This window comes from Notothenia rossii (assembly GCF_949606895.1).
Source record: "Notothenia rossii genome assembly, chromosome: 11".
Lineage (NCBI taxonomy): Eukaryota > Metazoa > Chordata > Actinopteri > Perciformes > Nototheniidae > Notothenia > Notothenia rossii.
In genome coordinates this window covers 12,983,008-12,996,181 of record NC_136910.1, presented here as the reverse complement: position 1 = coordinate 12,996,181, position 13,174 = coordinate 12,983,008, and the positions used below count along the sequence as shown (strand labels likewise).

The window sequence follows — 13,174 nt, the reverse complement described above, 5'->3', positions numbered from 1 at the left end:
TTTGCTAAATTTAGAACCGGTTTGCCATCTGCTCCTTTCCCCTTCCAGGTATGTCATAACGAATCCTCCCTATGCGTTTGAGCTGGTGCCCTCAGACCTGATATTCTGCCTGATGCAGTTTGACCACAACGCGGGCCAGTCTCGGACCAGCCTCTCCCACTCTTCCCATTCGTCTCATTCCTCCAGCAAAAAGAGCTCCTCCGTCCACTCTATACCGACCACCAACCGCACCAACCGCGTCAAGAGTAGGGACTCACGAGACAAACAAAAGTATGTGCCTGCCACCCGTTACGGTCCTAACTGTCCTTTTGCAAAGTGACAGTAACATGTGTTGGTGTTCATGTGTGTATTTGTGTCTTACTGTGTTTGTATGTTTAAGTGTGCGTTTAACCCCATTCAGAACAGTGTGGTTGGGTCTTCCCAATGACATAGGGCAGAGAAGGCCCCCTCCAAAGGGCTGCCAATTTGTCCATACATTTCTTATGCCAAGAACTGCAGTACCTGAGTAATTCTGTCATTCCTGAGTAGCAAGGGGATTTTTCTTTTTAACAATGTATCTTTTTTCTCTTGCTCAAGACCAAATTAACAAAAATGCAGTAGTGAAAGCAGCCTTAGAAACCAATCCAAAAGCGCTTTGCAGTTAAAAGCAATCTGAATAAACAATTTGTTTAAGGTACACTTTGAGACACACATTTTGCTCGTTCTAAACTTGTTTTCTATAGTTACATTGAAGCTGAACCTCATTGTACTTGAATCGCACTTGTAATACGTCTTCAAGAAGTACATTAGGCTATATGTTATACTGAACATCACATCCTCTTAATGCCTTTTGATTTCCGTTGACATTCAAATGCTACACTTAATGTTATTTGCCACCATGAATTATTAATTATGATACATTAAGATATTTGTAGTTACAAAATGTTGTTTATTAAATCATTTAAGCAACCTCAAGTGTTATTACATTTGGCTACAACTGCCCTAATGCCTGATGAGGGTCAAAGATTCGCAAACCAAATTGCATCAACAGTGTCGTACGCCATAAAAATGGCAAAAAGTGAAGCATGTCAAACAATGTCATACTATAGTGTCCTAAAATGAAATGCCTTAAATGTTTAGTATAGCAAATATTTGAGTGTGATAATAGCCATCATTTGGTAGGCTAGGACTTAAAAAGTCATATTATAGTATGTCCCCAGCCAACCATACCTGAAATGCCTCGGCTTGGAGACGCTTCCACAACACTAAAGTGGTTACGTTATGTGACAACAACAATCCATCTGTTTGTATTTCTTTTACAAATATCTAAAGATTTTCTACTATGAACACATTTAGAGGATTCTGAGGTATGCGTTTAAGTTATTTCTAAAATATTTCTATGGAAATTATTCACATTTCAATATTTTTTACTGTTCATTTAAAATGAATGAACAAATGTTAAAGGTCCCATGTCATGGCCATTTCTACTGATCATAATTAGATTGTTGAGGTCTACTAGAATAGATTTATATTGTGCAATTTTCCAAACTCACATTGGTTTCTCATACAGCATCTCTGTATAGTATGTGTACATTCTCTGTCCTAAACGGCTTGTTGGAGCTCCTGCCCGTTGGAGCTTCATTGCGGAAATACCAATTATAAATTCATTTCTACAGCAAGTTATTTTGTGCTAATAAAATATAACAAATGTGGTTTGTTAGCTGCATGCTGCTCATTTGGGTCCTGAATGACAACAACATGGGCATCCTTCCAATTGCTTTGGCAACAAGCATGGATACAATATGGCTGCTTGATACAGTGGGGCAAAAAAGTATTTAGTCAGCCACCAATTGTGCAAGTTCTCCCACTTAAAAAGATGAGGCCTGTAATTTTCATCCTAGGTACACTTCAACTATGAGAGACAGAATGGGGGGAAAGAATCCAGGAAATCACATTGTAGGATTTTTAATGAATTAATTGGTAAATTCCTCGGTAAAATAAGTATTTGGTCACCTACAAACAAACAAGATTTCTGGCTCTCACAGACCTGTAACTTCTTCTTTAAGAGCCTCCTCTGTCCTCCACTTGTTAACTGTATTAATGGCACCTGTTTGAACTCGTTATCAGTATAAAAGACACCTGTCCACAACCTCAAACAGTCACACTCCAAACTCTACTATGGCCAAGACCAAAGAGCTGTCAAAGGACACCAGAAACTAAATTGTATACCTGCACCAGGCTGGGAAGATTGAATCTGCAATAGGTAAGCAGCTTGGTGTGAAGAAATCAACTGTGGGAGCAATTATTAGAAAATGGAAGACATACAAGACCACTGATAATCTCCCTCGATCTGGGGCTCCACGCAAGATCTCACCCCGTGGGGTCAAAATGATCACAAGAACGGTGAGCAAAAATCCCAGAACCACACGGGGGGACCTAGTCAATGACCTGCAGAGAGCTGGGACCAAAGTAACAAAGGCTACCATCAGTAACACACTACGCCGCCAGGGACTCAAATCCTGCAGTGCCAGACGTGTCCCCCTGCTTAAGCCAGTACATGTCCAGGCCCGTCTGAAGTTTGCTAGAGAGCATTTAGATGATCCAGAAGAGGATTGGGAGAATGTCATATGTTCAGATGAAACCAAAATATAACTTTTTGGTAAAAACTCAACTAGACGTGTTTGGAGGAGAAAGAATGCTGAGTTGCATCCAAAGAACACCATACCTACTGTGAAACATGGGGGTGGAAACATCATGCTTTGGGGCTGTTTTTCTGCAAAGGGACCAGGACGACTGATCCGTGTAAAGGAAAGAATGAATGGGGCCATGTATCGTGAGATTTTGAGTGACAACCTCCTTCCATCAGCAAGGGCATTGAAGATCAATCAATCAATCAATCAATGTTTATTTATATAGCCCAATATCACAAATGTTACATTTGTCTCAGTGGACTTCACAGTTTGTACAGAATATCAGTATGACAATACGACACCCTCTGTCCTTAGACCCTCACATCGTACAAGGAAAAACTTCCAGAGAAAACCCCACAGTTTAAAGGGAAAAATGGGAGAAACCTCAGGGAGAGCAACAGAGGAGGGATCCCTCTCCCAGGACGGACAGACGTGCAATAGATGCCGTGTGTAAATTGAAAAGATAATACATTTGCAACATAGGTAGTCCAAATGTTTTGAAATGCATGTGTGTATAATAAGAAGATGAATCCACGAGGATATCCATCCAGGACTTATGATCCAGGACCGCAGCCACGTCTCAAGATCCAGGACTCGCAATCCATGACACAGGACCGCAGGATCATCCATGACTCCGGATCCCGGCGTATATAGACACCAAAAAGAAAGACATTTGGGGAAGCTGGGTTAATCGGAACATGAGAGTACACAGGTATAGACAGAGAGAAGGAAGAAGTAAGATGTCCCCCGACAAACTAAGCCTATATCAGCAAAACTAGGGGCTGAATCTAATCAGCCCTAACTATAAGCTTTATCAAAAAGGAAGGTCTTAAGCGCACTCTTAAAAACGGATAGGATGTCTGCCGCCCGAACACAAACTGGAAGCTGATTCCACAAATGTGGAGCTTGATAAGAAAAGGCTCTGGCTCCCATTGTACTTTTAGAGACTCTAGGAACAACCAACAACCCTGCATTCTTGGAACGCAATGCCCTAGTAGAAGATGAAACGTGGCTGGGTCTTTCAGCATGACAATGATCCCAAACACACCGCCCGGGCAACAAAGGAGTGGCTTCGTCTGAAGCATTTCAAGGTCCTGGAGTGGCCTAGCCAGTCTCCAGATCTCAACCCCATAGAAAATCTTTGGAGGGAGTTGAAAGTCCGTGTTGCCCAGCGACAGCCCCAAAACATCACTGCTCTAGAGGAGATCTGCATGGAGGAATGGACCAAAATACCAGCAACAGTGTGTGAAAACCTTGTGAAGACTTACAGAAAACGTTTGACCTCTGTCATTGCCAACAAAGGGTATATAACAAAGTATTGAGATGAACTTTTGATATTGACCAAATACTTATTTTCCACCATCATTTGTAAATAAATTCTTTAAAAATCAGACAATGTGATTTTCTGGATTTTTTTTCTTTCTCATTTTGTCTCTCATAGTTGAGGTATACCAAGGATGAAAATTACAGGCCTCTCTAATCTTTTTAAGTGGGACAACTTGCACAATTGGTGGCTGACTAAATACTTGACATGCTACAGCAGCTAGATTCTAACTAAAATATTTTCTAATATATATATTGTGTTAGTTGTTGGTCTCCCCTACGGTTTAACCTTCTCCTCATCCATATATAATGAGAGCATCTGCTGTTTTTACACCCCTGTGCAGTATCTGTTATTAATGTTCATATTAGCATTTTCCCTTTAGCTTACATTAGGTGTACTACTTTCTTTTTTCAAAGTGCAACAAGGATGAGTAGAGTGGGCCAAGGTATGGAAGTGAATGATTATGCATGATGTTAAATAATGCATTGAACACGGTTATGTCCTTGCTGACATTTTGCCCTCTGACAGAAAGCCAAGTAGTTTAGTGTTTCCAAATGACTGCATCAGGACCGCATGGCTATACCCTAAGCAGTACATCTCACTGTAGCAGTTGGACTGCAGAATGTGTGGTTGCAATTGAATGGTTTGATGTTTTATTATTGGCAACTACTTGCACATGTGTTTACGTACTGTAGCACCAATGCCTTAAGTCATGTTGATGAAAATGCATGACCATGGACTTGCCAAGTGGATGAATCACCAGCGATAAATTATGCCATATTCATTTCCTCCTATAACAAAAAGAAAGTTGCATCAAGCCAAAAGCCTGAAGCCCGTCAAAAAGATAAAAACCTTGCCAGTATGAAATGTAAATGAAAAGTATTAACTCATATTGTGGTACAGTGAAGTTTGAAAACATATTGTATTTAACGGGTGACCTGCATGTCTGCTGACCCAACCAAAAAGCATGCTTCAAAGGCACTATGATACAAAATGTTTGAAAAGGTTGAAACTGGGACAATGGGACGTCATTAAAATAAATCTAAAAGCATATTTTTATCAGGCCAAATTTCCAAAACTCAATGAAAACAAGAAGTTATTTGATTATACATTGTTTGTGCACATGAACAAGAACTGAAATTGTAGTCTATGAAGCATTGACTGTCCCTATATGATTTTGTTTTTCCTCAGAAAAGACATGGTTTACAGATGAGCCGGAGGATACCCACCTGAGGACCATACAGATCAAGCCTGTGAATACGCTATCCATCAACCAAGTAATTCAGTTTAAATCCACAAGCAGCTTGATTCCACCCATCAGAGAAGCGGAGGACGAGTGCTGAGATCTGGCCCTGCGCTGACATCTGGACGCTCGACTCATCGTGTGGGAGTCAGACTCAGTTCATCTTCTCATCTGCAAATAAAATATCAGTTGAGTTTAGGTGAGACGAACACAAATCGCTTCCCTCATTCACCCCTGCAGCTTATTGTACGATCAGATTTAGAATCATACACATCAAGACAATCATCGCAGTCAAATGCCGCCACCACTACTCAACCATTAGCTTGCACAGCTAATCTTTAGTGGTGACCAGACTCCATTACTTTTTTTGTTCCATTTTGGGGAATGAGGGTCATTCGAAGGGAACAGCAATGTAAAAACGACTTCTGCTACTATAAGAGGTGATTATTATAACTGGATCAAGTTTTGCAATTGTAAAAGTTGCCTTTTTAGCTGTTGATGAACAACTACTATTACTGCATTGACTTTACCCAGTGTTGCAGAGTTCTCTTTACAGTATGTTCAAATGTGTATTTTACATCCAGCTGCAATCCCACCACAATGGCATTGTTAGTGACTGACTCTCAGTGATTCTTTTGCCATTTGGAGCTAATTCACAACATTTGTGACAGTTAAGATGGCCAGTGTCCATGTGTAAATGGCATTTGGCTCCAGCCTTATCTCTATCCATTTATATACGTCTTATCTTTGCATTTTTGAGTCGTTTGTCATAACTGTTTTCATGTCGCTGTTTGGTTGCAATGTCCAAAACCCAGAAATCGTATGTAAAGCTTTTTAAGTATCTGCAAGGTTTCTTCAGGGGTAAATCTTCTATCTTTTTCTTTTCTTTTTTTTTAACTATCGCCAAATATGATAGAGCTGTTTTGTTGACATTAGAATATAACCAAAAATCTCAGACCGTTTATAATACAGTGACAGAGATATTAACTTACTTTAGGGAAAAAAAGCTAAATACTATGGTAAAGCATGACACCATAAGTCTGTAGATGATAAAGCCTCATATCGCAGTGGGCATCTTTAAGTCCTCCTTTGGCAGTAAGCACTGCCTGACACAGGATTGTCTTGGAGGCCATTCAGTGCTTATGTCCTCCATGACCAATCTTAATGCCAAAATCCGACATGGTCATGCTTTCTGTAGATGCATTAAAAAAAAAACAGCTCTATCATACATAATTTATTTGGCTATATGAGTGTTCCGATTGATGTTGGGGATCAATTACATATCTGATATTTTCATAAAATGAAGCACAGATCCATTTGTTTCATTTTGTACAAGCACGTGTTGAGAGCTTAGGGTGTTTATTAATCTTGTCTTGTCTTATTTCAATTGTAAAACACAGCTATATTGGCACTGTTGTCACTTTAATACAAAATCAATGAAAGGGAAAGAAAGGTAAAAACTTCCCAAGCTCAATCCACAGGATGCATTGTAGTCTAGGCTAAGATTCATGTTGGATGTGCAAAGAGTTTATCAAATGTTTTAGTGGCACAGAGAAAAGCCATCCCTCAGTGCCAGTAATGTGCCGGGCAGTGCTGAAGCCAACGGAGGACTCCAGAAGACCCACTACTGCGAAAAGAGGCTTCGAAATTCAATCTCAATGTATTATTGTCACGAAACTGAGAAATGTACCTTTCTCTTTGCTGAGTTTTTTTTTTATGTAGTGTTTGAAATTCTTAATACGTCTCTGTAATTCCCTGGAGATAACTGTAGTAAATAATTTGAAGTCTTAAAACTATTTTTAAATTATCCATCATCAATAGCAGCGCCTGATAGCAATTCATTTTATGTTCTTTTCAAAGAAATCTGTAAAGCTTAATGTAAAAATATTTCTTTCTAGTGTGTTCTTGTTTGACAGTACCTGTGGGGTGGAGAGACATTCAACATTGCAGTCTAGTTTGTATTATTTTGTCAATTTCTTTTTAGCACACTGACTTGTGGATACAATGACAGTGCTAAGTTGATATTTCTGACTGTCATAACACCCAATAATGATTACAGTTTATTGTCTTGTACAAATAGGCTTGTACATAAAATTGTACATGATTTCATTTTGTATTTTCACAAATTAAAAGCTGATGTATTGTGTTCTACGTGGTGTCATGTTATTTATTCGCCCTATACCAGAGATAGCAAAAGTACACACATCCTTTACTCAAGTAGAAGTACAGATACTCGTGTTTAAAAATACTCTGGTAAAAGTAGAAGTACTGACTAAACTTCTTTACTCAAGTAAAAGTAAAGAAGTATGGGCTTGGAAATGTACTTAAAGGTGACCTATCATGCAAAATGCACTTTTGTACGTCTTTTATACATGAATATGTGTCCCCGGTGTTCCAGGGAACTCACCAAGTGTCAGAAAACACAACCCTCTCTATTTTCCTCCATACCCAAATCTCTTAAAAAGGGGCTGCAACGGATCTGATACAGACTGATCCAGATTTGAACACTTCTATGACGTCACAGAAGTGGCGCTACGGCTATTGGGCCAACTCCACCAATCAGGAGGAGACAGCCACGGACATTGCCGTTCGAAAGTGCTGGAGACGCTATAGTACATATGCCAGGCCTGTAGATGGTGCTGTTCTCACAGAATCAGCCCATGCAAAGACAGTGTTAAATTGAGCGAAATGAGGAATGGCTAAAATGCATGATCTGTTTGGTATTTTGAAAAATAAAAAGTATAAATATGCCTTATGGTCCTACACTATTTTATTCAAATATAGCATGATAGGTCCACTTTAAGTAAAAAGTACCCACAACTACCAACAGTTTTAAAGAGTAACTGACCTCACTTTATATTAATAGAACATTAATGTCATTGTTAGCTAATGAATGTTTCGATGCTGAACAACGGCAACATGACAACGTTTTCGTTGGTCCCTCTTCTTTAGAGAAGACCAGGAAATGATGGATACACGGATCGTGTTCAAATCAATAGGCACGCAATGACTCTAAATAATAATGATCACGCCACCAAACGCAGATTAAATCTAAAGTAACAAACCTGTTTGCAAAATGCAAGAAGTAAAACTACAGGTATGTGTTAAAAATGTAAGAAGTAAAAGTAAAAAGACATCAGAAATATAAGTAGTGGAGTGATACCAGAAAAATGTACTTAAGTATAGTGACGAAGTATTTGTACTCCACTACTTCCCACCTCTGCCCCATACTCAAATAGCTCATGGGAAAAACCTATTTTTCATATATAAAGCCTTCTCCTTTAATGATGACATAGGGCATTTTCTGATCATGTGACACGGCACAGCTCCCTCTGGATAATGGCGATAAAAACACTCTCCACTTTCTCACCTTGAGTATGGAGGGGGCCCATCATGTTGGCTGTTAACGATTTTACACACCATGGCACTGCGGGAGACTGTCAACATGCCAATAATATTTACAGTCTAACACCTCACAGAGGGCTGCTCTCCTGATCCTGCTGCCGGCGGCACCGTCACCTTTTTGATACAAACACACATCCCACCTGATTACTAAAGATATCAACTGCAAGGAAATATTATAGAATTTTTTAATGAAGGGTAATAGTCAGTGATTTAAATTTCGTAGTATTCAAACACTGTTTTTGGACATACTATACTATGACGTTATTTCTGATATTTTTTTATTCTATACTATGACATTTATTCAGTTATTTTCAACATACTATACAATGTCGATTTTTGTTATATTTTAATGATTATAAATAGTATACTATGACTATAGTCAAAGTATTTTTTTTAAATAGTATGCAATAACTTTTATTTCAACATACTGGATTATGATCTTTTTACTGATATTTTAGGCATACTATACTAAGACATTTCTTTTTATATTTTCGATACACTATGCAAGATCATTTATTTCAGAAATGTTGTGCATTCTATACTATGTTGTCTCGCCTGATATTTGTTACAAACTATACTTTGGCTTTTCTTTCAGATTTTTTTTAAATAGGATACTATTACTTTTTTGTCGGAATACTAGATTATAATAATTTTTCTGAGTTTTCGACATACTATAACTTTTTTTTCCTACATAGTATATAAGGTCATTTCTTTATGAGATTTTTGACATACTCTGAAATTTCAAAAAAAAACGACAGACATACTATATTATTTCGTTTTTCCGACATACTTTACCTTGATCATTTTAGACATAATATATTATGTTGTGTTTTCCAAAAAGCCTTATTATACTATTGGTAGTTCTCTCTAAAGGTCCTCTCAGTCTGCTGATGCTCAAAAGTTAACATTTGTTGAGTGACCTTTCTTCAAGCTACATTAACTACATGTACCGGTAGTTACAAGTAAACACACATACACACAAATCCATAGCCCACTCTGAACACATCTCTTGTCCAGCTGCACAGGCTTGGCTGGTGATAATAGTTTCCATGACAATGCAACACTCCAAGTGCATCAATGCCAGCCGGGATGAAAAGTGATCCTTTACCAAAACAAGGGGGTCATTACGACAGCTTGTCAAATCAATGTTGAGAGTGTCCTGGCTGATTAAGGCGTCCCCTCTCCGTCCTGACACAGTGTCAATACTGGCTGGCCTGTGGCGGCACACTCCCATGATTGGACCGAAATGCCTATCAGTCAGGCAGCTGAGCTGGACTAATGATTCCCTGTGCTGCCTATTAGAGTGACATGACAATTTAATCCTGTGGGCCAGGCAAGGAAAAAGTGACCTTGGTGCTTTATATTGAGGCTGAGGTAAATTGACAAGAGCAGATAAATCTTTACCTTGGGCTATTAACAGAATTAAAGAACAACTACAAAGGCAGAAGGTATTCTCTGTTTTGTTCTGTTTGTCTTCTTCTTTCCAAACACTGTTCTATAAAGAAAACCCCTTACATTTTAAAATAATCTGGCAATAGATAACCCCGTAATATCGTACACTGCATCATACAAATCCTGTATCCTTATCATTTCTAAAACATTTCCACTGCTCAATCGATCCCATGCTAAGATCAACAAAGGAGTCAAATAAAAGCCATAGGTTGAATTCTTCTATGCTATTCTGTCAAGCTGGAATATTGAGAGTGGATATTGCTTGAAGCTCAAGGTTTTTCAGATGTTCAAAGCCATTCCAGTATGGCCCCAGGGCAAGGTATATTGCCTTGGACATCTATCTTAAGGCTATGAGAACATTGACTACATGGTTGGAAAAAGGCCATGTGTTTACACAGATGTTTCAAGCTTTTAGCACACAGATCTTCCTGTACAGAGCTGCACCACCATCTTTTGTGCCAAGGGCCATATACATTTTGCATTAGGTTACCCTTTGATACAGAAAGGAAGGGGGGCAGGAGAGCTAGGAGACTTGCACGCAGTGTCTGAAGGAGAGTAAAGATTCTCACCGCAGCCAATTCAATATTTTTATGAATCCAATTTAAATTTAAAACTTTGCTGTTAAAGTATCAGCCACTGTGGCTTCTGTTGTATTTCAAGCTGCTGTGAGGTGACCTAAACACAGAGAAAAACATCATGCCCCTCCACATTTAGCATTAAAACAGAAAATAAATGGCAAAAGATAAGAATTTCATCCCAGTTTTGAGGACAGACCGCCAGCACTGGGAGGCAATTTGCCCGTAAGGCACAGTTGCCGCACTGACCCTTTATGTTCCCTGTAAAGGTCAACAATTCCTTTTCTTTTGTTTCACTCCATGCGTGCATAAATCGAAGCTTGTGGCTATTTTCATCTTTGAAGTGGGAAATACCACCCATCAAAAGCAAAATACCACCTGCATAATAACAGAATATTGCTCCTTTGATAGAACATAACATAAAATATGTGGATGTTGTTCAAATGTCTTTTATAGGTTGGTTTAAGAAATAAATGAAGTAAATGTCATTTGGTTAAGCATCAGAAATCAGTGCTTTCCTGTTATTGTTATGCTAATTTGTAATTTGTCCACATTAAAATACACTCGCTTTTTCTTCTGTTCAAATAAATTAGCAACAGCAAACAGATGGCAGTATCCAATAGCATCACTTCTCAGCACAAGTTGTAAACATGATTTACAATTTGCAAGATATTATTTACTGTGATTCATGTTTGTGTCAGCTCCACAGTGGAGGTTAATAGAAATGCCAGCATGCTCGCTGATTTACTTAGTAAAATTTTCATCCCAAGGTTCAGGTTCAGAAGATTGGAGTCAGAGAGAGTTACAGGATTCATGCATTATGCAGAAGAAGCTGACACGACCTTCAGCCATCACAGTCTTCTCTATATATCACACTGGGCTTGACCCTCCCAAGGCCACAGGGAGCATTTGATATATTTAACCACTACTGCCATTAAATTACTCACATTCTTTAAGAGCTGCAGACATTTTATACAGCGAGCCACATTGAGGCAATATCATTTTGATTAAAAGTGATTTTACACTTTGTATTTGCCTTTTACCACAGGTGATGCTTCAGCAATAAGAAGGGATTCATAAGTCAACAGAAAACTAAATCAACAAATAAATCTCCTACATGGCCCTTCTGATTTTTATGCCTCACATTATGGCTTCACCATATGTCAGCCATATGTAGAAATAAAGAAGGAAAATCTGCTCCCTCTGTTTGATACAGAACACATCATAAAGTGATAGGAAATAAAGTGCTGTTTTAGAGGGTGAGGTCCATTTAAATATAATTGGCTTTAGAATTATTTATGACATTAATTGCCACATTATCGACTGGCTGTCAGCTCCTTGGGCTTGCAGTCCATTCTTCTTCACAAAGAGCGCCAGCTCAGCCTAAAGTAGACTGACAAGCTAATTATACCATCTTCCCTCTCAATGATAAATGTCACTAATGTGAATCTGGCCTAGAAATAAGACTCCTTAGTCACCTCAACCGCAAAAGTCATCCACTCCAGCCAGGATCTTTAGATAGGGATGCTTGACTCTGCTTCATTTCTTCCTGGCTCAAGTTATCTTAAAGAATTCAAGCCACAAATTGCGAAATTGCTCTTGTTAGGTCATGTGTATTATATATTAAGCATTAGACACACTTAAATATACAGTTATTTTATATTTAGGGCGCCAGTATAAAAAATGCTTGTGGGATGATTGAACGCGTTCAGTAAAACCCCCAACCACACTTTAATGACATCAGAACTGAACTTCTGGCATTAGCTCTTTTTTTGTTGTTGCCGTTAAACAAATAATTTGGTAACCATGTGACCACCCTTTCCACTTTTCAACATGGTTGGTCCCTTTTAAGTTATTGTCAAAATCTGGCCCATACTCCATACACTGTATCAAGAATAAATGCAACTAAAATGACTAATGAATACAAGATAATATATTCCTTTATTTAAATAGTGTGTAGGATCAGGAATGTTTCACCCAACTAAGTAACATTTTTCCATCACTCCTCCCAAAAACTGTTTTCTATTCCCCTTTTTAATGAGGCTGTTTGAGACACTTAGGTTGTATCCTGACAACAATGAGAGCTGACACTTACCAAACTTGGTATGTCCCAGAGCCATCTTCAGTGGCTGGGACGCTGTCAGCTCCACCCACGTCAGTGGCAGTGTCTCAATGGTAGCGCGACACATGTCAGAAACTTTTAAATGTCTGCTCTTTTCGGCAGAGTGCTTCTGCAGCCCAAAGATGACATTTTATGTTTATTAATGTGTGCATAAAAACTGGTCAAAGAGTAAGCCGTATTTGCTATAATATTGGCAAAGCGTCAAAGATGAAGCTTGTATATTATTATAAGTGTGAAGCTCAGTTGAACCCACTGGATCGATAAACTCAAATATTCTTGACACATAAGCTTTTATTATATCTGATAAAATCCCGATAATTGATGACATAATTACTCTGCAGCAAAATCAGACAGCGAAATAAAAATTCAGCCGTACGCTCGGAT

General features: G+C 38.7%; 1 protein-coding gene and 1 long non-coding RNA gene across 13 annotated transcripts in view; one reads left to right on the top strand and one right to left on the bottom strand.

The window, feature by feature from the left end:
* The window catches only part of LOC307024856 (calcium-activated potassium channel subunit alpha-1a-like), a 78,454-nt gene extending 71,067 nt beyond the window's left edge, over positions 1-7,387 (top strand). For 10 of the 11 annotated variants that reach the window (XM_079659307.1, XM_079659301.1, XM_079659302.1 and 7 more), the window contains 3 exons: positions 49-270; positions 4,410-4,438; positions 5,185-7,387. In XM_079659307.1, the coding sequence (XP_079515433.1) occupies positions 49-270; positions 4,410-4,438; positions 5,185-5,336 (403 nt within the window). In that variant the 3' untranslated portion in view covers positions 5,337-7,387. The remainder of the gene's footprint in view (positions 1-48; positions 271-4,409; positions 4,439-5,184) is intronic. The other variant, XM_079659305.1, reaches the window with a different exon arrangement.
* The window catches only part of LOC307024867, a 137,092-nt gene continuing 129,189 nt past the window's right edge, over positions 5,272-13,174 (bottom strand). For both annotated transcript variants that reach the window (XR_013804011.1, XR_013804012.1), the window contains one exon: positions 5,272-5,407. This is a non-coding gene — a long non-coding RNA (uncharacterized lncRNA). The remainder of the gene's footprint in view (positions 5,408-13,174) is intronic.